Source organism: Notothenia rossii, assembly GCF_949606895.1.
Source record: "Notothenia rossii genome assembly, chromosome: 1".
In the NCBI taxonomy this organism is placed as follows: Eukaryota; Metazoa; Chordata; class Actinopteri; order Perciformes; family Nototheniidae; genus Notothenia; species Notothenia rossii.
In genome coordinates this window covers 15,831,243-15,854,295 of record NC_136912.1, presented here as the reverse complement: position 1 = coordinate 15,854,295, position 23,053 = coordinate 15,831,243, and the positions used below count along the sequence as shown (strand labels likewise).

At 41.5% G+C, this 23,053-nt stretch overlaps 3 protein-coding genes and 1 long non-coding RNA gene across 8 annotated transcripts in view; all 4 read right to left on the bottom strand.

The window, feature by feature from the left end:
• Positions 1-440: 440 nt before the first annotated feature.
• Positions 441-3,449, bottom strand: LOC307043430. 2 transcript variants are annotated; one of them, XR_013809383.1, is made up of 5 exons: positions 2,116-3,449; positions 1,936-2,032; positions 1,414-1,586; positions 911-1,100; positions 441-670 (listed from the first exon to the last, which is right to left on the bottom strand). It is a non-coding gene; the product is annotated as an uncharacterized lncRNA (long non-coding RNA). The 2 variants fall into 2 exon arrangements; XR_013809384.1 differs by lacking the exon at positions 1,414-1,586.
• Positions 3,450-5,014: 1,565 nt separating this feature from the next.
• On the bottom strand, positions 5,015-6,650 carry percc1 (proline and glutamate rich with coiled coil 1; the record flags this gene model as incomplete). The annotated part of the gene is made up of 2 exons (XM_079687819.1): positions 6,010-6,650; positions 5,015-5,902 (listed from the first exon to the last, which is right to left on the bottom strand). Exon 2 carries the CDS (start codon positions 5,885-5,887, stop codon positions 5,015-5,017), a length of 873 nt encoding a protein of 290 aa, XP_079543945.1. The 5' UTR covers positions 5,888-5,902; positions 6,010-6,650.
• A 1,614-nt stretch (positions 6,651-8,264) lies between these two features.
• Positions 8,265-11,978, bottom strand: LOC307043341 (toll-like receptor 2). Of its 3 annotated transcripts, XM_079687721.1 has the most exons (3): positions 11,371-11,978; positions 9,626-10,777; positions 8,657-8,835 (listed from the first exon to the last, which is right to left on the bottom strand). In XM_079687721.1, exons 2-3 carry the CDS (start codon positions 10,767-10,769, stop codon positions 8,801-8,803), a joined length of 1,179 nt encoding a protein of 392 aa, XP_079543847.1. In that variant the 5' UTR covers positions 10,770-10,777; positions 11,371-11,978; the 3' UTR covers positions 8,657-8,800. The 3 variants fall into 3 exon arrangements, with proteins under 3 accessions (XP_079543846.1, XP_079543848.1, XP_079543847.1); XM_079687720.1 differs by having other exon boundaries at positions 8,265-10,777; XM_079687722.1 differs by lacking the exon at positions 11,371-11,978 and having other exon boundaries at positions 8,265-8,835; positions 10,131-10,274.
• Positions 11,979-12,113: 135 nt separating this feature from the next.
• Positions 12,114-23,053, bottom strand: part of tmem131l (transmembrane 131 like) — a 30,649-nt gene continuing 19,709 nt past the window's right edge. Inside the window, exons 13-34 of one of the 2 annotated variants that reach the window (XM_079687691.1) lie at positions 22,795-22,939; positions 22,422-22,592; positions 22,261-22,327; positions 22,052-22,175; positions 21,880-21,949; positions 21,672-21,781; positions 21,456-21,525; positions 21,148-21,281; positions 20,731-20,873; positions 20,416-20,602; positions 18,923-19,108; positions 18,492-18,641; positions 17,819-18,374; positions 17,612-17,724; positions 17,251-17,420; positions 16,948-17,148; positions 16,716-16,794; positions 16,251-16,357; positions 15,977-16,109; positions 15,098-15,168; positions 14,812-14,945; positions 12,114-12,680 (exon numbers count right to left, since the gene is read on the bottom strand). In XM_079687691.1, the coding sequence (XP_079543817.1) occupies positions 12,363-12,680; positions 14,812-14,945; positions 15,098-15,168; positions 15,977-16,109; positions 16,251-16,357; positions 16,716-16,794; positions 16,948-17,148; positions 17,251-17,420; positions 17,612-17,724; positions 17,819-18,374; positions 18,492-18,641; positions 18,923-19,108; positions 20,416-20,602; positions 20,731-20,873; positions 21,148-21,281; positions 21,456-21,525; positions 21,672-21,781; positions 21,880-21,949; positions 22,052-22,175; positions 22,261-22,327; positions 22,422-22,592; positions 22,795-22,939 (3,439 nt within the window). In that variant the 3' untranslated portion in view covers positions 12,114-12,362. Of the gene's footprint in view, positions 12,681-14,811; positions 14,946-15,097; positions 15,169-15,976; positions 16,110-16,250; positions 16,358-16,715; positions 16,795-16,947; positions 17,152-17,250; positions 17,421-17,611; positions 17,725-17,818; positions 18,375-18,491; positions 18,642-18,922; positions 19,109-20,415; positions 20,603-20,730; positions 20,874-21,147; positions 21,282-21,455; positions 21,526-21,671; positions 21,782-21,879; positions 21,950-22,051; positions 22,176-22,260; positions 22,328-22,421; positions 22,593-22,794; positions 22,940-23,053 lie in introns of both variants that reach the window. The other variant, XM_079687690.1, reaches the window with a different exon arrangement.

The window sequence follows — 23,053 nt, the reverse complement described above, 5'->3', positions numbered from 1 at the left end:
AGGCTGGATGGTTGGCTGATTTAGAGGGGTTTTGGACACTTTAGCTGGCCAGGATGGCGGGTTTAGCGGGTTTAGCTGCACCAGCCATCCTGGCCAGTTAAAAAAAAGCAGCATACCAGCATCCATCTATCACCAGCTTATGTTTAATAATAGTATTAAATATACCATGCTGGAAGCTTACCACGATTCCAGGTGACCAGCATATCTTGTTTAAATACTGGTATGATTATTTAAACCAGAGAACATAAATATATTACAAAGATTCATTGTGTCATGTATTCTGGTATCTACCAAAAATAAAGACATTGTATAGTGTTCATAAAAGTATTTTAATTTAATAAATAGCAATAAATAGCTAGTTAATATAATAAAATACACAGTAACAATACAATAATCATACAAATAACAACCAACCTACAAATCAACCTATACATCAAAAATAAATATATTTATATGTTTCTAAAACAGGTGCATTTTAAATAAAAGTAATAAATAGAATTCAATATCTAAATGGTAACAAAAACAGTAACACTATGTATGATAAGAAAAAGGCAACAAAGAAAGTGTTTTTTGTTTTTTCTTGTTCATGTCCATAATGTTTCCCGTTGTATAGCGTCCATTTTTTCCCAATCTGGCATTTCTGTCTGTTGAAGCCACTTCTAGAAGCAAACTGAAAATAAATGTACCAATATAATTACACTGTTAAAAGAAAACTTGACATTTATGTTAACATGTGGGCTGCTGTGGTTGCCAGAACTTGACCATTAAAGTATGGTAAAATAAATGACAAATTACAGTTGGTTGGCATAGACGTTACAGTCAACAATTGCTTATGGTTTGAATTTGATCACCTTTGTCGACTTACAGCCTAAATACAAAGATAACTCCACTCCTCTCCTACCACTCTTACCTCTAATAAGCCTTGGTAGAACTAGTGTCCGAGTCATTGGGTCCAGAACTGACTGAAGACATGTGGAACAGAGGACAGGCATGGTTCCAGGTACAGGGAACTGGAACTTTGAACAGGTGTTTTCATCTTTTCTGCTTGAAGATTCACAAGTTCTTGATCAGGTGTTTGATGTGGGCTGGCATGATCCTTTCTGCAGTGATGAATAAAGAAAACATTATTAATAATAGTAATGATGGTAACAACAATAATATTAGTATAACTATTTATATAGCACTTACACAATTGCAAAGTGATTCTCACAACAAAAATAAAGAACAAAACAATATCAACAATTAAAAAAAAAAATATTATAGGAATGTTAAAGGTGGGTTATGTAATTTATTCCAGAAACACTTTTTGTTATATTCCATGGGATGCTCTTAACATCCCGATAGCAATTAACATATGTATTAAATAAATCATTTTAGCCGGCCCGTCTAAAATAACTGGATGGCCTACTGTACCTGCCTGTCAGCCTTCCATCTGTGCACAAACTTATCTCGTGCCCTCATTGGTCATGTGCGCGTTCGTGTGTGTTGGAGGAGGGGCTCTGTAAGGAAGTAGCAGATTTTTTCCGGCTGTGTATTTTCAAATTCTAGCGCACTCGAGCTGGTTTCTCCAAAATTACCTACCCCACCTTTAAGAGAAAAAGAAATGATAAACATTCTAAGAGGCCGACTACAAAAGGTAGACTCGGATCTTGATGACATCAATGAGCAGTCCCAATAGATGCTGTTTTATAAAAATAAATAGAATAGTTCCAGATTTCTTCTATTTTGTGTTGGATGATTTGTTTTATTGATTGCTGATGGATGTTAAGATGTGTTTTACAATTATAACATTATTGTGTAAAGATTATTGTAATTGGAATCAAAAATATTGCAAATCATAGTTTTAATAAAATCACTAGCAATATAGGGTTTATTCAACAGCAGTAAAGCATTGAGTTGCTAAATTAACGTACACTGAACTGTAAAACAACTTACCACTATTTAAAAAAGGCTCTGATCCGAAGAAGGGTTGTAGGACAGCAAAGAGGTGGAGGAGGCCTCTGTCATGTACAACCATTGGTAGATGTTACACCTGAAAGAAGGATAAGGAAATAAGACAACAGAGGAGGACAAACAATAACTTTCTTTTGGCATTGAAATGGATTAGAATCTTACCTTTTTCCTGGATGTCAGGAACAGTAGCGTGGCGTGGGTACAAAATTAGGGGAAGCCAATACTACGTCCTTTTTTTGGGTCGGTGGGGTGATCAATGTAATAACGTAACCAGATGAGTGATTAGAGCGCTCGGTATCATTTTACACACATTTGTCTCATAGATGCAGGACTTACACGACACGCCTGTTATTTAACCGACAGGTCCGCACGCACTCTCCAGCCGAAACTCTCTCGTCTTCTTAATTAAAGCATTTTCTTATTAATTTATGCAGCCCCCCCCCCCTTTTTAGTTGCTGATGTAGCGGAAGTTTAGTAAAATTATTTTTTGATTAAACACTCCAAATCTCCACCCTCCATAATTGCACTTGCTTCAGTTGCTTGCAACTTTCTAACGGCGGTGATGAGAGTTACAGTACGAACTGAAGTCGATGCGATTTGATTGATTGATGGATTGTGAAGCAAGGGAAGCCAGCCGCCTTTGGCTTCCCTTGGCATGGCCCTGACTAATCACAGGTTGGCAGGGGCATGACGTGAGCCTCATCTGATTGGTCAATCCCTCCATTCTTTTTCACCAAGGGAAGCCAATTTCGGCTGGCCTCCTCTCGCAACAGTAAGTGCAATATACTGTTTCACCATAACACCTACTGTAGAGGGGCACAGTTCGGCAAAGCGTGACGTCACCCCGTTCAAGAACCGCAGTGACGCGTCCTAAAACCGGGAAGTAAGTTTTCATTTTTACCACTTCCGGTTCCTTCGACAAAAAGCAATGCAATTTCTCCATAGGATTTTGGAAAATAACTTGAAATAAGGTCTGTGTTTGACACAAATTGAAGAGACAGATCACGTTTTATTCTACGACATTAAATACATCAGCAGTGACCCCACTGGGGATTTTTGAAGAGTTTACGTGTCTGAAAAACGATGGTTGTTAACAAGTGGCTGAATAGGACTACAGAAGTTGTTGAGGCCGGTTTCGGTCATTACACCGAACACGTAAATACTCCCGCTAAGTTTGTTTGCCCTGTTCTGCTTGAAAGCAAGTACCTGCGCTCTTGCAAACTGTTAAAACAAAAGTTTTAACTTGTACAACTTTGAATCTGTATTTTTAAATATGGATCTTAAGTCGGTGTGACGTTGAAGCAGCGACCCTGCTTTAGTTCGTTTATAGCATAACGTTAGCATTTTGCTTCTGACGATTAGATTTATGATTCGAAAATTATGAAAGTAGGGTAGACATGTGGATATTATCCGGCTGAACAAAACGTGATCCGTTTCTTAAATGTGTCAACCTCAGACCTTATTTCCAGCTATTTTACAAAATCCTATGGAGAAATTGCATTGCATTTTTGTTGAAGGAACCGGAAGGAGTTCCGGGTTTTATGACGTGTCACTGTGGTTCTCTATAGGAAGACGCTTCCCTTTCACTTTGAATGGGGTGACGTCAGGCTTTGTCGAACTGCATTTTGGTTCCGTCACGTCGCTTTGCCTCTGTTGCTCGCTTCAAAAGTTGAGAAAAGTTCAACTTTTCTCGCTTCGACGGAAGCGTCAGCCAATCAAATCATATGCCAGTACAAGCGCCAGCCAATCAAACCGCGTGCTTGTGTGTCCGGGGCGGGAGATTAATGTGACTGGTTGTTGGTCGCGCGCCAGACACGCCCACCGGCAAGCTTCAACGCACGCTGTGTGGACGTACCTTTAGCGCCAGTCAAAACCATCTTTTTTCGCGCTTTGTTTCAACCACTGCCGTCTCACCGTTCACCCGTGTCCCACCCTCTCTGTCTGTGTCTGTTTCAGTTTCGCCAGCAAGACTGCTGGTAGACCAGCATAAATACCAGCTTTACCAGCATAGACCAGCTTAACTACCAGCTAAAACCAGCATAGACCAGCATGACATCCATGCTGGTCTATGCTGGTTTAGCTGGTAAATCAACTAAACCAGCCTAACACCAGCTAAAACCAGCAACCATCTTAAACTGGTCTATGCTGGTTTTTTCAGCAGGGTAGTTAGATTCAGGGTCCATATTTGTTTAGTCTCGCTGATGAAGAATGTTGATTATTACACTACGAACTATAGTTAAAACCTCGAGCTGCAGAAGAGTTCTTCAGAATTGGTTTGGCAACCGCTGTGTCAACTCGTGGCATACCACCTGTCTTGTCAATTCTTCGGCCGTAACTCCAAATAAACCGTCAGTGTTCGCCATCAAAGCTCCAGCTCTCCTCGTGTCTCCTTTTTCCAATTGCTTCAAAAGTTTCCCCCACAGTTATCACATCATTTCTGTTTATAATATATCCCTTTAAACCTTAACCTCTTAAAATAAACAAACAAAAAATTATAAATGACCATGAAAATAATACCCCCAGCTGGGAGGGATCACAAATGTTATTTATTGACGCTGTGACAACCCCCGAGAGAGAAGTGAATTACACTAGGACATCACTACGGCAAGGTGAGGAGTTAAACCCTAGAGAGGGTCAACAAGGACGACAAATGAATAAAAGTAAGAAATAAATTGCAATAAATTAGATTTAGCATTACAAACAGGAGGAAATATGATCTATGATAAAGTAAATAAGTGGGCTTGGTTGTAGAGCGATAGATTTTCTTTTTAGAAACAATATCCTTGCCTGGAAACCAGAACATTTTGCAAGCTCATGTTTTATTTGCTCCTGCAGATGCGTCTGGTCCCCCTTGCTTCGGACATATTTTAAGCAACTTGAAATTTGTGGGACTAATCATAACCATTTACCTAATATGGCACATTTTCAAACACATAAATATAAGATATACTGCATGCGCACAACACATATTGATTTTTTTTTTTATTAAACATTTTACAAGTAAATATCAAAGTTGAAATGAACATAAATAGTTTTTTTCAGTCCCAGCAGGCTGTTGTGTTCAATGCTGCATGTGTGTGTTCTCTGTCAGTGTGTGTGTGTTCTCTGTCAGTGTGTGTGTGAGCTCCGGGTTGGCATCCCAGTTGGCCAGCAGGTCGCTGAAGTCCAGCTGCGTGCTGTCGAGGGTGTGTGTGTTGTGGTGTGTGAGCGGGTCGTATTGCATGTGTGTGTTAGCGTCTGTGTTGTCCTGTGAAGGTGTGTCACTGTTTGTGTGCGTGAGGTCAGGTGAGTTACTGAAACTGACCAGAGAGCAGCAAGGGCTCGGCTCGGTCCAGAAACTGAGAGGGAGATGTCTCTGGACCATGGGTCTGCAGCGGACCTGACTCGGGCCCTTGTGCTTGAACAGTTCAGCCAGGGGCCCCAGACCGCTGCCCTTAGCAACCCCGTCTCCTCGATCCTCAGCACAAGTCTTCAAGCTGTTCTCTGGCTCCTCTGGACTTCCAGCTCTTGCAATTTTCAGCAGGTCGTCATAGTAACGCAGACGACCGCTGGTTTTCACGGACACCGAGTCGCTGTAGATGTCACAAGCTTCCTGATCACCTGAGCAGCGACCGAAGTACCGCTGGACGTCCCGGCTGATGAGATCTGCAAACCTGAGCAGCTGCTTGGTCACATCCAAAGAGAAGTAGGCAGGATTCAAGAAAACCTCTTCCAAACATTCCTCCTCTTCCTCCTGAGCTTCAGATTCTTCATCTTCGTCCTCTTCGTCCTCCTCCTCCATCTCTCTTTCTTCCTCATCTTCCCTCAACTCTGGCTTTTCCTCCAGCATCTCCACATCTTCATCTTCCGTACATGGAGAGTGCTGGAAAATCAGAGGAAAGTAAGATGGAATCGGGGCCTGAAGGAGGAAGTTTCTGATGACGCCAGCCGCCATGTTGTCTTGTTAACACTGGAGAGACAGTTACAGAGGAGGAACAAAGTTAGAATCAAATAGAAAAGCAGTTTCTTGATATTTTGAGAATTCAAAGTTAAATGTAAAAGTAAATGTTTTATTACCTTAGCTGCGAGGTTCAGGTGAATATTAGTTGAAGTCAGAGGAAAGGTCTGTTGAGGGATCCTCTTTTCTGAAGGTGTGTGTGCATATGAAATACTGGACTGTCAGAATCATCACTTTATATATACCTCAGCATGCGGCTGCAGACGTGTGTGTGTCTGCAGTCTGATGAGGCAGCTTTCAGAACAAATATTTGCATGCCGGATTGGCCAAACACACATTGTTTACTTTATCACTGGGCAACCGGGGAGGGGGTTCAAGGCTAATGGATCCTCTGCTAGGGGATGATGGAGAGTATTTATACACATACACACACACATCATTGCTTTTTCCCGTCCTTGTTATCAGGCTAGTTAAAGGATAAAAGAGCATGAAATCAAATCATATGCTGTTTTGACTTTTAAAGGGTAACACTCTGAACGGACATCAGCAAATGGAGATAGAGTTCAACCTGCTCTGCTGTCCTCAGAACATGACGCACTATAATGTTCTGTGAAAAGAGCACATGACATAAAAGTCACAACGGTCAACCTCCCAAACTGCCAATCCTTGTCTTCAAAATTATTATTGTAGACAGATTCACCAAAAGTGTTACCGGAGGCTATTGGCCGACTTACTGAATAAAAACTTTGGAGCACAGACGCAGGTGCTTTTAGTTCAGGTTGTAAAAAGTGATCTCGAGCAACAAACTGCTACGGATGAGTAGATTTGCACCTTGCATTGTAAAGCTGCTTACATAGAGAAGGTTACATGGTTAGGTTTGTATTATTGTCATAATTATTTTGTTGTTGTCAAAAAGCTTTGGTCCACCTCTTAATATCATCTTTTCCCGAACCAGTCAACAACATTTTTAACAATATTAATCAGGGATACACAGGGCATTTGTTTAGGACTAATTTCAGTAATGGGTGTTACACAAATGTGGGGCTCCTGTAAATATTTAATCCAGCACGGCGGTATATGTGGGATCCAATCACTACATAGTACACACGACAGTAACTAAGTGCAACAGAGTGGCTCATTGATGTGCTTTAAGTTTTAGGGCATATATAGAGCTATGGAACAGAGTATCAGGATTTTAAACATGCAAACACTAAATAGAAAGGATCAAATCATTGTTGATTCGGTTAATAAAGAGCATCAAGAGTTATCTTAAATGATATCCCAAAAATCATGACGTGGCTTTTCCCTTTAATCTAGCTTTAAAGTAACAGCAAACTTTAAAAAATAGTCAGTTTGCTTAAAGTAGATAACACAAAATAAAGAAACTTTATGAATAACATCCAGGTGCATGATGTGTCAATCATGAAAGCAAGGATTTGATGATTTTAAGTTTCACTGATTAAGTCCTGTACACCAGATTTTACTGACCCTTGCCGACATCTGTAACTCTGCAAATATGTGTATGTGCTTCTGTTGATATGTGTATATTGAGCATTAGTGTGTGTGTGTGTGTGTGTGTGTGTGTGTGTGTGTGTGTGTGTGTGTGTGTGTGTGTGTGTGTGTGTGTGTGTGTGTGTGTGTGTGTGTGTTATCTGGACACCCTAACTCCCCTGGCCTGCCTGTCATCAGTATCCAGGCTTCTGTGTTGATTTTAGAACTAAAGATCAATAGCGGCAATATGTCAGCTCTCAAGAGCCTGACAATGAATTACACACGCTTTTAGGCACACAAGAACATAAACACACACACACACACACACACACACACACACACACACACACACACACACACACACACACACACACACACACACACACACACACACACACACACACACACACACACACACACACACACACACACACACACACACACACACACACACACACACACACACACACACACACACACACACACACCTCACATAAACACACGTGTCTGTACAATTCATCATAATGAAATGTAATGTAATAATAATTCAAGTCAAATATATATAAACTATTATTATATATATTCCTTTTTTAACCAATTACAATTGGTTAAAAAAACTCAGTCAATCGCCCTTTAGCTATCGAGTACATCACCGGTTGTTTTATCATCGATATTTGTCTCCCAAAAAGGTTGTAACGGCTCTGTTTGACAAATGTAAGAAACATGCATATATTTAAGATATTTTAAAAGTTTGTACATACTTTGAAAAGATGTATGGCATAAATGATTATCAATGCCCTCTGAGATGATTAGGAATGCATACTTAGTTAATTCACTGTGCCTGGATGTGGCTTTGATATTGTAAATATTGAGGAGGCACAAATAATAAACACAGATATTTTATTGAGACATTACAAAATGATGCTTTGTCACATTTATCAAACTATTAGTGAAACATAAAGGCTCTCAAAAGTTACAGAGTAAAAAAGCAACAAAAAAAGCAGAACCCTAAATGAATTCCACATCGTCAAACAACGTTCTCGGGATTTTTGATCGCTGTTCTCAAACTGTGCCAGAACCCGGGGATCTGATCGTGATCCTCAGGCCACTCCAGGTACGTCCTGGAGTTCATGACTCTCCGCAGCTTGCAGAACTTTTTGGGGACGGTCTCTTTGTCAATGGGCTCCAACAGAATCAGCACCACTGTGTCATCGTTGTGGTCAAACAATCTAAAATGGGTGTAATCCAGCTCGTACTTGCACCATTCACTCCTGATGAAGTTCTGAGAGAGGACAAACAGAGTTCTGTGACTCTTCTCGATAGCGTCCATGATGTTGTCAAGGATCCAGCCTCCAGGAACAAAGTCTCTCTTGTGGATGCAGAGCCGGAGACGAGGCTCCACCTGCTCCAGCTCTGGGATCAGATGTGCCTCCACCCAGCCAGAGTCCATTTCACTGTAGGACACAAAGGCGTCATACTCAAGCTCTCCCTTTTTTAACTTTGGCTTCCTCTTGGCTCTCAGCCAGGCCCAGGTCATCCTCATGTACCACACAACGCTGAATTTGTGACACAAACCAACAATGAGCAGAAAGAACAGCAGGATGCCTGAGCAGAGTAGAGAATAAGCTAAAGCTGTGTGGCATTCAAAGACTGACAACCTCGCATCCGCCGCAATCTTTCCCCTCACAGCGTCAGGGGAGTCACAGACGTACGACTTTAACCCATCAACAAATGTGACTTGATGATTTGTCAAGCCACTCCTCATTAAGTCTACAAAGTCACATGAACATACATACATGTTAGTACCACCAGCCTCCAGACTGCTCAGATTATTGTAATTATTTAGATTGTTGCTGCTGAACGTCTGTAAGCTGTTGTCCCGAATGGAGAGAAATGCGAGAAGAGGGTATAAACGCCCATCTGGCAAACTACTGATCTTGTTGCCAGAAATGTATAACTCTGTTAGAAATGGTAGTTTGATATTGAAGACAGTCAATTCATTGTCTGATAGATCGAGGATGTGTAAACTCAATGGCAAACAAGGGGTCACTTTTGTTAAATGTGTTGATGAAAGGTTTAAGAATTGGAGATTTAACGGCCAGTAACAAGTCTCAGGCATACTATGGAATGTATTTCCACTCATGTCGATGTTTTTAAGTCTATCCAGTTTGGTGAAAAGCTGACTGTTGATTGACAGCAGGTGATTCCTGCTGATATTGAGCGTTTGCAGTCTACTATACCCACCATTGCCATCGCACATCATTTGGCTAAGAGCTGTATCACTTAACAGGTTGTCACTGACGTCCAAATACTCCAGCACTGACAGAAAAGCAGAGTATGAACAAGGAATGAGAAACAACTTGCAGTTTATCACAGACAACCTTCGCCCCGCTTTCACCAGAGTGTACAGGAGAAAGCGGGTAGGTAAGCTGTAAAACTCAGGGATATCAACGTTTTTTAAGACAACTGCCTCAAAACTTTTAAATTGTGGGGGAGAAAACAGGCTCACAACATGACTTAATAATTTAGAATCTTCAAATGCCACCATAGTTACATTAGAGTAGGACAGACTATTTAATAATGCTAAAAATGGTGCAAACGCCATGGTAGCATTTTTAAAAACAATACTTGTGGTTCCACTATCGTAGAACAATTGAAATGGGGACATTTGCTCAGGTGTGGAGAACCATGTGTCAGTAAAAGTCAGGGTTGTGTCAGGGTGTACAACATCAGACAGTATATTTCTTACTAGTGCGAGATTTCTTGAAAACGGGCCATTCAGACCAAGGCTCACATATTTAATTGGCCCAATTTGTCTCAAACTTCCTTTTGTGTAGCTTAGCAGATTGATTCCATCAAAAACCACCTCTTCAACACCACTGAGGCCAGAAAAGTCACTGTTTCCGACAGATTGAAGGTCCGGTCCTCCGATATGTAGGATCTTTAATTTCTTCAGTGGCCGGAAAAGATTGCCTCGACCCAACATTTTGTATTTGTTCCCCAACAGATTCAAGTTCTGAAGAGAAGCAAGACTTTCAAACCATCCAGCAGACAGTGAATCCAGTCTGTTGAAAGACAAGTCTAATTTCTGTAAATCAGTCAGCGGGACAAATGCTTGCTCCTGTATCTTATGGATTCTGTTGTTATTCAGGATCAAAGACTGTAAACTGGCAAATGCAACAAAGTCATCCTTTGTTATTGTCCGCAGTCTGTTGAATGAGAGATCGAGTCCAGTGATGAGCTTTGAGGGGGCTGCGGGGACCGTTGTCAGGTTTTGTCTCGAGCATTTACAGGACGTTTGTTCAAAGCTGTGACACTGTGGTCTGGAGAGAGGGATGCTTTGATGCATCAGCAGAAGGACACACATGAGAAAGGTCATGAATCTCATCTTGATACCTAAAAACAAAAAAAATAAAAAACAACCATCAGACCTTTAATTGCAAACTTTTGTGAAAAACAATCTGTGATTCTTTTTTTTAACAATATTGTTAGCTGAAGCTAAACATGGTTAAATGTATCAAACTACGCTGACATCATCCGAGATTACTATAACATAGAAAATACGTATAAAATGACTATCTTCCCAAGTGTAGTTTGGATAATTAGAACACAGAGGAACTCTGGGAAATAAAAACACTTCTGTTCTGAAATAAAACCAATTAAGAAACTATAACATTGAATAGAACATTTTTTTGTTTCGGTCTCCAAACTATTTATATATACATATATATATATATACAAACATATATATATATATACAAATATATATATATATACATATATATACAAATATATATATATATACAAATATATATATATACAAATATATATGACATTTCAAAATTGAAAATAGCAAAATTATTTTCCATGTACATGTCTGATTTAAACAAATCGAACCAATGGATTTGTAATAGCATTTTTAAATGTTATAGTTTATAATCTACCACATCCTAAAATATTAATAAATACTGCTTATAAATTCAAAATACCTTGATGAGCCCTGGAGTGCCACAGCTGAAATCTCTTCTTCTTCAGCACAATTGGGGCATTAGAGAAAAATGTTTGCTTTTTATACGTTTCAGCATCACTTCTCTATACCCCCCCCTCTCGTGCAGCCGGACACATTACGAAGTAGTGACAGGAATATATACATCCCTTTTTTGGCAGAGCTTTAGTTCCCTGTCACGCTGGCCAAACGGGTAGAGACGACTGATGAATTGCATTTTCCCGATTTTATTTTTTTGCACCTTGAACCACAATGGAGCTCTCTGTTAGTCAAGAACAGGAAACATTGTTTTACCTCTTTCCTTACCTAAAGGAATGAACAAAAGGTATCTGCAGATCAAACTTGCAGATACCTTTAGCCTGGTATGAGTCTGTTACTTTTCTGACTTTCTTCTTTCATAACAAAAAGTTAATATTTATATATGTATACACCATAGACTGTATGACATATACACACATACAGACAACCATTGCTGTTGGAGGGGCAGCCAAAATACTAATAAATAAATGGACTAGCTGCATGCCATTGGGCACCAGCAAGAAGGTTTTCTAGTATGTTTAGAGGGCAGCGTCTTCGTTCCCTTGACCTTTGCAAAGTAAATGATGACGCACAGACTTATGGTCTCTGGTAGGTGATTGACATCGTCAAAGAGTGCAGCCAAAACAGAGAGACGAAGGGAGTCAGATAAGGTAAATACTAGATTTTCTAGTTAAAGTAAAAATGATGTTTTTCAAGTACAAAACCTTTTTTTATTTTCTATGATCAAAACTGCAAAACATCTAGAAAAATATACAACAAATGCTTAACCTTTCACAACATTTAACATTTGAAAATGGGAACATAAAAGAGAAGGAATATTCACATTTTCCCCATTAATGATAAAAGAACATTCATTTTTATTTCCTTTCTTTTACAGAACATGTTTTTATATGCTTGAAATTATTGTTATGGTGTGCCGCTTTCTGTTTTTTTTTTTTAAACATCTCCACAGTAGCCAGAGTCGTTGGAGAGTTGTGAGTTGGAGCTGCGGTTGGAGGAAGAGTTCCATATGTCCAGGTTCATGTGTGGGCCGAAGGGGTTGAAGCTGGAGTACAGCATTGGTGCGCAGGTCACCTCTGGCTCCCGGGTGAAGGGGGAGTGAGGCGGGGTAATGGGGGACACGGGGGACACAGGGGACATCGGGGCTGAGCGCTCAGGGTGGAAGTGGCTCTGATAAGGCTCGCTCTGAGGCGTCCAGATGGATCCAAACAGGCTGGACATGGGGGAGAGGCTGCGGGTTCCCGAGAAGTATGGCTGCAAAGAGAAAGAGAGGTGATTATTATCTGTTGAGACACTTTTTCTGAGATATCGTTGCCACTTTATGCTCCTTCCAAAGCTGTATCGAAGTATTATACGTCTATGACCTTTTCTAACCTCACCTGTCTCTGTGCTCTGCTACCACCGGCTGTCTGATCCCTGCAGTGATGACCTGGCTGTCGTTTCCCTGCATTTTAATCTTGTCTCTCTTTTCCGGCTCAAATTAAAATGACCTTCTCGCTCTGGTTTCCCTCCATCATAACCAAAAATACTAATCTTTTGGTGATGGTGGTTATGTATACGCCATGTAACGGCAATGTCCATTGTTTGATACCAGCTGAAGAGCTTTGACTTCCCAGACCACTTCTACATGTCACACCCTCAAAATATAAAAAAATACAATAGAAATAAGATATATTTTCTAATAAATAAGAGCCAGTAAAGCAATGACTTACTGCTGTAGGTTTTTCTTACAGTGCCTTACTCAAACATGAAGGAGCACAGAAATCGAGCACAAGTAGATGCAAAATGCTTGAAAGATTTGCGATTGAAATGCATTCTCTTGGGCAGTGCCACTTTAGTGTGTGTAGTTTTAAGTACTCACTAACCATAGTTTTAGTTTTTTTAAATGTCATTACACAGTTTCCCTTCAATGATTACCTTAAGCATTCAGCCACACGGATACTGGTATTTTGAGGTAGAACTTTTGAGACCAGCGGTTGAGAGTAAACAAATTAAAAGTATCTGATACCTGCCTTTCTTGGGGACATAAAATGAACTTCCACAAATGTGGGCTATTAAAATAAAAAAAACAGAAGCTGCATTTGCAGTTTGTATTTATGAGTTGAAATCTATTTTTGTGCTGAAAAACACACACATTCTGGTAAACTGTAGCTTTGTTAAAGTGCTCAAAACTCTAGTTCCTCATTCTGCTCTGCAACTTCAGCAGATTAGTTAAAAGAGATGAGAACTTCCTCTGTCTTTGTTATTTTCATGTATACACAATTATCCAGTTTTGCATTTAACACTAGAACCGGGTCAATTTGACCCAGAGCTGTTTTTTATTGTATGTAACTTTTTTTCAATAAAATATTAAAGTCTCCCAGTCCGTGACTTTTCCTGAAGGTGTGTTATGTAGCACCCTATGTTGTTAAAAATCGTCAATATGAAGTCAGATTGAAGGGGTGGGGTCATATTGAGCCCACCCCTTTTCGCGCTATTGATTTCGCGTGTATACAAACATGACGTGTTGCTATAGCAACGCCTTTTTTCGACTGTGGTTCCTTATAGATTGAGAGATAGAGAGAGAGAGATAGATAGATAGATATATTGATAGGGACAGTCTGTAGTGAAGGACCACGCTCCCGCTCTTTTTAAAGCAATACTTTTACCTTGAAAATCAATGCATTCTAATACCGGGTCAATTTGACCCCAGTGGCGGTTTTAGGTATAAAAAATGTTCTGGCGGTTCTAGTGTTAATCTGGCTGTATACATGTTCACACAGTGTCTGGCTTTCAGTGCACAGGGGTGGGGTGGCAGGTACAAATAATCTCGACCATCTCAGTTCTTTAGGCAGCAACAAGCTGTCAGATTGGACTAGTTCATGTAACACACACCAGTGCGTTGTGTGTACTTTCTCAATGTTCGCAAGTACATTTTTTTGTAACTCTCATAATGCAACAATACAAATGTGCGGTTGTGTCAATGCATGTGGGAATGCCATACACTGTAATCACAGCACAGACGCATCAGAGGTAACTAAGAACTACAATTCCTCACGGTCAGTTTAATGTCGTGTCACATGATACTAAACTGAACATGTGAACACTAGAATAGCCAACTTTTGCAGGTTGAGTTGGTCTTTATTCTACAAACTCTCTGTTTTGAATCAACTTAATATCAAAACAAAACCAGACCATTGAAGATATCACATTGAGCTCTAGGGAAGCCTTTTTCACTGTTTTCTGGCTTTTTATAAATATCATTAATATAATCTGCCGATTAGTTGATAGTGGGACTCGTTAGTTGCAGACCTGCTCCCAAACCTAAATGAACCCGTCCTGAATATGATTAACAGGATCCAGCTGCAGCTGGATTTAAAGCCTTATGAGCACCGTGCCTCCTCACCTTGCTACCCACACAGGCTGCTGTGTCCCAGGCTGAGGGCGACTCCTGCTGCGGCTCCTCACTCCAGCTGCTCTGGTTGCTGTGTGCATGCTGGACCTCCTGACCGGGATAACCACTTGGAAATGTTCCATTACCTACGAGATGATTAGAACAAACACTATTTCAATAGAGAGAAACCTAAGTTAAGCAGAGTCAATGTTTTATTTAATGAAAAAAAATAAAGAACCGTGTGGTAAAAATACATAGCTTGATTAATGAATAGGAAATGGCATGTCATGATTTGTACCTATGTATTTCCTTTCCTCACAGTAGGTGTAGGGACTGTTGCACTGGCTGTTGGCACTACTCCAGGTAAACCTGCAGAAAGAAGGAAACATTTAAACGGACGGCTTTAACAGCGACAGATTAAACACAAAGACACATTACAGCAGCAACACGAGGGTAATTATTCAAGGTGTAAACCGGTATCAGCCATCATGCCAGGAGCGATGTACAGTATCTTTTTAATGACATTTTTTAGCCGTTTAGATACAGGGGTCAGGTTGCAAAGATGCATACACACATTACCCTGGCCGCAGTTGTTTTTAAATAGAAGATACACATTTGAAAGTAATTTGAATTTGGTCAGAAACTATTTAAGGTTAAGCTTTGGTAAAAAGCAAGGACCCGGGTGAATACATTAAGTCACTCATTATATAAAGAATTAACAGCCAGAGGTTTATAAAGAGTAGCCTTCAATGAATATATTACAGATCAGAGATACACAGTATATGAAGTAGTATAAATATATGAAGTATGATAGAAAATAATCTGCTGACGCGTTTCTGACACTTTGGGGGCAGAGGAACACCACAAAAAGTGGACAATTGTAAATCTAACATAACAGTGTGATGTTTATCAAGTTCCTTTTTTCACATCCGGCAGACACGGGCATTTAAGTAGAGTCATGTATTTTTCTTATTTTCACTTTCTTTTTTTGTCTTAACCAAATCCTTTTGAAATCAACTGGCTCTGCAAGTTGTTTAAGGTCCAAACTGGTTTAATTAGTTCTCAAAAACGTTGTCTATCTGCTGTTTGACATAAAAAGTTACCTCTTTCACAGAACAATACATTTCATCCATAGTTAATATAAAAATACGGATGACTTTATTTGAACAACACTTACCCGTTGTATGAGGCGGAGGTTGGTGGCTGAGGTATGTAGGGCAGGGCTTCGGTGGTGTTGTATCTGAACTCATTGGTGAGGGGGATGGACGGAGCGGACCACGTCTCTTCAGGCAGATACTGACCTGTCAGATCTGAGGGAGCACACAACCACTCTTTATTAGAAAGCAGAAGTAACGCACAGATCTTACTTGTTGAAGACAGAAGTTTATCTAAGACTTTGCTTTTCTTTAAAAAAAAAACATAAAGTATGTATCTGCTACGAATATCTTTACCCATGTTCCGGTCTACTCCTGCGGCCACGGCAGCAAAACTCGGAGCGAAGCTGGGCGCGGGGGGGTCGGGGCTTTGGCACACTTCTTTACGGTACAGGCTGTTCATGCTGAACAGAGAAACAGAGAAAGTTACAAAACAAACAGGGGATGAATTAAAAACAACGGTATATTTTCTTTCGTCTACACACAATACTGATCATGTTTTTTACAGTGGCAAATCAACATTGCCTTAATTATTGTGCTAAATGAGCGTATGTATCAACACTTATATTTGAGTTCTTAATCCATTGCATATGTTTTTCCCCCTGATTTTTTATTTTATCCAAATTGACACGCAAAGAAAGAAGTGTTTCTTTTTTGACTAACATATACTAAGGTAATGACCTGTTTGTGAGCAGGCTCACGCCATCATAATTGCTAATGTTGTGTGTGAGTAACTGGGTGAGTGTGTGTTTGCTGAAGTACCTGAGAGCCTTGTAGTTTTTATTCATGTTCTGGTAGCAGTCTCTCTCTACTGGGTAGACGCCGTACTGCATGGGCTCCCCTGGGGGGAAATCAACAACAAATCTGTTCTAAAAACAATATCAAAACCATTCTCATCTGTGACATAATAACAGCCACAGTGTTTTACATGATGATAAGACCTCATGTTGTGGGAAGTAAGCAAGTTTCGTTCTTCCGAAAAAGTATTTCTCACTTTTTCTAGATGAGGTAGAGTAGGCGTGTGTTCGGGCGTCTTTCTCTCCCTCCATGCTGCTGGCGCTGCTCCAGCTGCCCCAGCTGCCCCTGCTGGCCCGCACGCTGCCCGACGAGCTGCCCGAGTCCGAGCCCGACTCACACACTGCCCCACCCTGACGCTCGGTGGCACACTTCCGTCGAGTACGAGCAGGACACACACCTACTGCACATCAACAAAGCAGGTGACATTCAAATCAAGTGTTATTGTTTGTTGGTACAGCTGCAGAGGAGTGAGAGACAGACAAGAGATGAGGACACCCACCATTCTGTTTGAGGGGGCTCTCAACACTCAATGCAGGCTTTGGTGCTTCTGACTTGGAGATGTTGCAGCAGCGGTTCCTGTTGCGGGGTCCGCTGATGTTACGCTCGCTTGTTTTCCACTCGGGTTCCTTCTCCCTCTCTTGTATCACGACCACATTGTGCTCAGGGGCGCTGGGGCCACACAGAAACAACAATTAGACATCTCATCTGACAATGTTTAGCTCTTTATTACACTGTTTGCTGTTGTTTGTTGCAATGCCATTGGATGCTGACTTTCTCTTTTTTTAAATTAATTATGGTTATATATCTGAATAAATGTAAATTGATTCAAGGATGAGCACAAAGGTAAAGGTGAAGTCTACCTGGAGACGGTTTCTGTCTTCCTGCGACTCCTCTTTCCCTTATTATTCCCTGATGCAGTGCCAGCCTCTGCATTCTGTGCTTTCTGTTTCTGGCCTTTGCCTTCTTCTCTTAGCTGGAGACAGAAGAAAATAAAGTGATGTTTTTTCATGAATGAAAAGTAAAAGGTAATTGAACATAGGAAATGTGAGTGTCAGCTCCTTCCTTACCTCCATTTCAGAGCCGTCCCTTTTCTCAGAGTTGATCTTCTCTGCGTAGTGCTCGGTGCACTTCTTCTCTACAGGTCGGCACAGCAACAGGCCGGGTCTAGGTCCTGGACCTACTGTCACGTTGTCTGGGAAACTAGCAGGCGTTTCCGTGGGAAACATAACCACTGCTGGCACTCTTTCTTCTACAGTGCTGTGGGAGTCGTCTTTAAAGTCTGCAGAAATCTTTTCACCGTGCTCACTGATGAAAGCTGGTTCGTTGTTGTTGCAGACGTCAGAGTCTGGGGTCAGAGGAGGGTCCTGAGTCAGGTCTTCATGCTCTTCATCCATCATAACAGCATCAGGCGCTGCTGTGGACAAGCTGGACTTATGTTTGGTGTAATAGAGTGAAACCTTGTGTTTCTTCTGTGCTTGGGTGGGGGTGGTTAAGGAGGCTTTCTTTGAGGATGGTTGGGGTCGCTGGACGGGGCTGTTTGCCAGGGCTGGAGAGCCACGCCCCTTTCCTTTGTCTGAGGTGTGACAGGTGTCCACATAGCTCTTACAACTACCCTTTGTTTTACTGCACAAACAAGAAAAAAACAACAACATTTAAGTATTTTAATCCAATTGCAGTATTTGTCTTTATGCAAAAAGTCTCACATGGTGCACACAAACTATTATAAAACACGGGACATACTTTATGCCGTTGGGTGTGATGTTATTGACGGAGTCGTTGTCGCGGGACAGGACAGAGTTGTGGTTGCTCCTGATGCTGGGGGAGGAGAACTCACTGAGGATATACCGGGCCTGATGCAAGGCCATCAGACACACACCGAACAGAGAGAAGCTGAAACAGATATAACAGATAATGCATTAAACTGACAGAGTTGAACTATTATTTGAATAATATTTCTCTAATATAGATTTATATCTAGAAAGTAAATGACCATCACTGGCTTAGATTAAACATAATTAAAACACTTATCTTTAAAAGGAATATTTGGGGTTTGTCACGTGAGATAGCTTTCATGTTCAAAACAGATGCCGGGTAAAATACAATGCTTTTCGAAATCAACACGTTCATTGGGCAAAATAAGAAAACAAGTGAAACTACATTTAAATACTAACCATGTGAAGATGAGGGTGGCCATCCAGAACGTTTCCTCCCAGCTGGGGCCAGGGACCACCTGAGCGCAGAGAGGCAACATGTGGTGGGGCAGCGTCACGTTCAGGGTGAAAGGGAAAGAAGTGCCGCGTGATGTCACCAGGGTGAGGTCCCTGATCACCCAGGAGGAAGTGAAGTCTGGCGTGAACCTGAGGACACAGACAGGGAGAGACAGACAAAGTCAAAGAAGTGGATATAGAAAGAGACGAAAGGGAAGCGATGTAAAGGAGGAAGAGATTAATCAGATAGCGGCTTAACATATATATGATAACTGCCTATAGTTTAGACCCTCCAGAAAAACGTGGGCTAAAATCCTTGATTATGCGATTAAACATGCAGGGTTTTTATGTGATTTTATGCGGTGAAATTGCGGGAAGTTGCGAAATATGCGGAAAGTTGCGAAATATGCTAAATATGCGGTAAAAAAGAATTACATTTTTTTTAAATATTGGCCTGTCTTATTTATTCTCTCTCTCACACACAACCTGCCACTAACGTTAAACCCCTTTACTATTCAATTAAACACATTCAATGTTTATTTATTGAAAAGCAATTGGGCTATTTTAATCTCACACACACACACCCCCCCCCACACACACACACACCCCCCCCACACACACACTTCTCCGCCTCATTCTGTTTTCATTTACTCGTTCATTATCTGACCAGCTTCAATCTTGTAGGCTACTCACTTCGTTTCTTGTAGCCCTCGAAAGGCTTTTGGAGGTTGATGCCTTGCTGAACGTGCGTTGTTTGGCTTTCTTGTCCGCAGCAGCAAAAAGCATTTTCGAATGTTTGAATGAATCAAAGTGGATCGTCACCGTCAATTTTCTCTTATGCTCCAACACACAGTTGCATGGGGTGCTGAATCGTTTCCCCCCACTTTTTGCCCGGTCTTTAGTAGAAATGTTCGTCGGTAAATGAGATGGATTAGATTTTTTCATCGTAGTGTTTTCTCTATCGTGTGAGCTCCACACGTTCACTCTATACAGTGTTGTTTACATTCTGTGATGCGCGAGCTGATGACGTCACGTCAAGACGAGTTCACTTTTTTTTCTTCTCAACTTTGTGTGGAAAAATGCGGGGATTATGCAGCCTTTTAAAAATCTGCGCCATTTTGCTGATTATGCGGTAAATTCTGCGATCGCAGAATCGCGTTTTTCTGGAGGGTCTAATAGTTGAATAGTAAATGACCAACAAACGACCAGAGATAGAAAGCGTTGTCAAATCAGCAATGAAGAAGTAACGCAACATTCAAATATTAAGTCAATCTCAAAAAGAAATCCACTGTAGGCAAGGCAAGTTTATTTATATAGCACTTTTCAACAAAAGGCAATTCAAAGTGCTTTACAAAAAATGAAAGACATTAAGAAAATGGCATTTCAAATCAGTCATTAAAAAGAAAAGTTAATAAAAATAAACATTAAATCAAAAAGGCAAGCAAAGATTGACTCACGCGATGGTGATCTCAGAGGAAGTGTTGTGGTCCAGGCTAAAGGGGCGACACTGCAACACCTCAAAGCCAAACCCCTGACACTTATAGCCGTTAATATTCATGGACATGACAGTCAGAGGAAGCTCTCCTGCATTCTCCACCTTGAAACTCTTCCTGATGGCGAACAGCGGCTTGTTGGTGCGCAGGCCTAGGAGGGACAAGCAGTAACGTTGTATATCTGTCTGATGTTTATCTTTCTGTTAAAATCACTGTACGAGAAACAGATGTATTGCTATGTAATCATGTGGTGATATTAGGTTTGAAAAGTGATCCCACCATCACGACACTCCATGAGAGTCGATTGAGGGACATTGAAGCGCAGAGAGGATCCAGGGCCGGGCAGTTTGCCTCCGACTCTAAGCAGCTCTTTGGCCCCGTGGCCCTGCACCATCATCATGTCAAACACCGTCAGGTTGTTCCTGAAACACGGGCAAAAAGACACACATAGTCTCACAGGATGTTTGACTCAACATGCTTAATAAAACCATGTGTAGAACATTGAGAAGTGTTCTTGAATTCACAATTAAGGACCAACTAAGTCCGATTTATATTCAAATCATGTATCAATCACTAATAAAATGGCAATGAAAATACCTGGAGAAATCTCTTTAAAAAACCTCCGCCATTTTGAAGGCTGAATAAACACATTGAAGAAGGGATGAACAAACTCGTCCTACTCATAGGAATCAGTACCTGATGATGAGAATAGTGGTGGTGGGTTTGTGTTCAGAGGGAGTAAAGACCACAGCAACTTCTCTGGCCTCCCAGGGCTGCAGCAGCAGACGCAGGACACCCTCCCCCGATATGTCTCCCACGTGCTCACCCGCCTGCACATACACACACAGAAAGAGAGGGAAACGTTTTGGAGGGAAAGCAACATGAAGAACATCAGGAGCGACGGAGCATCCATGTGTTACGTGCAACAGTAGTTAGATGAGCATTACCTGTCGTGGGCCAAAACTCTAAATGAGTAAATACGAAATGATTATCTCTGGATTTACCTTGGGGGGAGAAGCCAAGAGAGAAAACTCTGTGGAGGTGATGTTGACAGATTGAGGGCTGATATTAAACCTGCCAATCAAGACAGAGACAAACTGTTAAGACAGATCACACAGAGGGACGTGCTCGAGCGTGAGATGCAATATCCAAACAAAGTCACAAAACTGTAAATGAAAAATAATCTGCGCATATGGCAAAATATATTTAAAACAGCCTACCATTTGGTAAGGAAGTCCAGAGCCTCCAGTGGGGCCGGGTACAGGGAGATGATCCGAATTTCTACAGAAACCACCGAAGAGGAAGGATTCTTCAGCATGAACGTCTTCACCTGAAACAAATACAAACACATGTTTTCATTGAGCTGCAGACAAAATGGCAGCAATTGTAAATCCAGTATATTAAAATGGACTTTTCTGTCTCGCCCACCTTGCTCTCATTGACGGGTGTAGCACCAAAGTCCAGAGGAAGAGACGTCTCTACGGGGAGTCTGGGCCACCTGAGAGCATACAAGGATTTACATGATCGATAATGTTAACGGTGGATTACAAAACACACAATAGCATGACAAAGAAAGTTGTGTGCTGCATTTAGGACTGACCTGCAAGACAGTTTGTGTTTGTCGCTCTGCCATCGAGAGCAGAGCTCAGCAGCCAGTTTGCCGTCAACGGCCCAAGGGGAGGAGAAAAAGTCGGGGAGGAGGGAACGCTGCCACTCTGACCGGCCTGATGGGAAATAAAACTATTATTAAATGAACAATGAAATAGGTATATTTTGTCTCACTAAATGTCATGAGGTGTCATGTCTCACCTGATTCTGACATTCTGAGAGGGCAAGGCCGTCCACACTCTTGGTCTGCCTCAAGCAACACATCCCCCTGCTCACAAAAACATCACCTGTTACCACATCTGCTCCTGTAAACTAACCGCCACAATACTAACTTACTGTAGACACTAGGGCAGTTTGTTTACCTTGGAAGGAGACGAGTGGAAGAAGAGGGGGAAGTGCAGGACTGTGCCCAGGCTGGTGTACAGACTCAGGGTGAACACCTGGTTGATGGGGAGGGTCCTGCTGAGCAACTGGAGGGACAGGACGTGCCAGGAGCCCTGGGGGACTGTCAGTGGAGCGCTGAAGTTCATCACCTGACAGACAGGGGGCGGCAGAGACATTGATATCAAAGTGTGTCCTGAACTTGGGTCCCAAGTGATAACAGGCTGACGTGTAGTATACTTTGCCCATGTCAGAAATCTCTTGGCTTTAACTAAGACGTTGTTAAATGATCATCGTTATATCCTCATCTAATCAGATGTGCTTCCTGTCATTGCTCGAGGCGGTGATGCGTACCTTCATTACTCCCTGCAGCTTGTGTGAGAGGCTGGCGCTCGTCACAGTGAGCGGCAGGAGGAGGGAGTTCGTCAGCCACAGATCCACCTGGTCTGCGTGGCTTTGTTTCACCTGGACCAGGCTGAACAAATCCCCCACGATCCTTCTGCAGAAAGAAACAATAAATCACCATAACAACTCAGTTATTCAGAATCACGTGTGAGTGACACTTCCTGACCATTGAACATTGAACAGCTACCGTAATGGACTAATCTTCATC

What these genes read in the sequence shown, in the direction of transcription:
- LOC307043341 (XM_079687720.1), bottom strand. Translation starts at nt 10,769, where the DNA reads ATGAGATTCATGACCTTTCTCATGTGTGTCCTTCTGCTGATGCATCAA.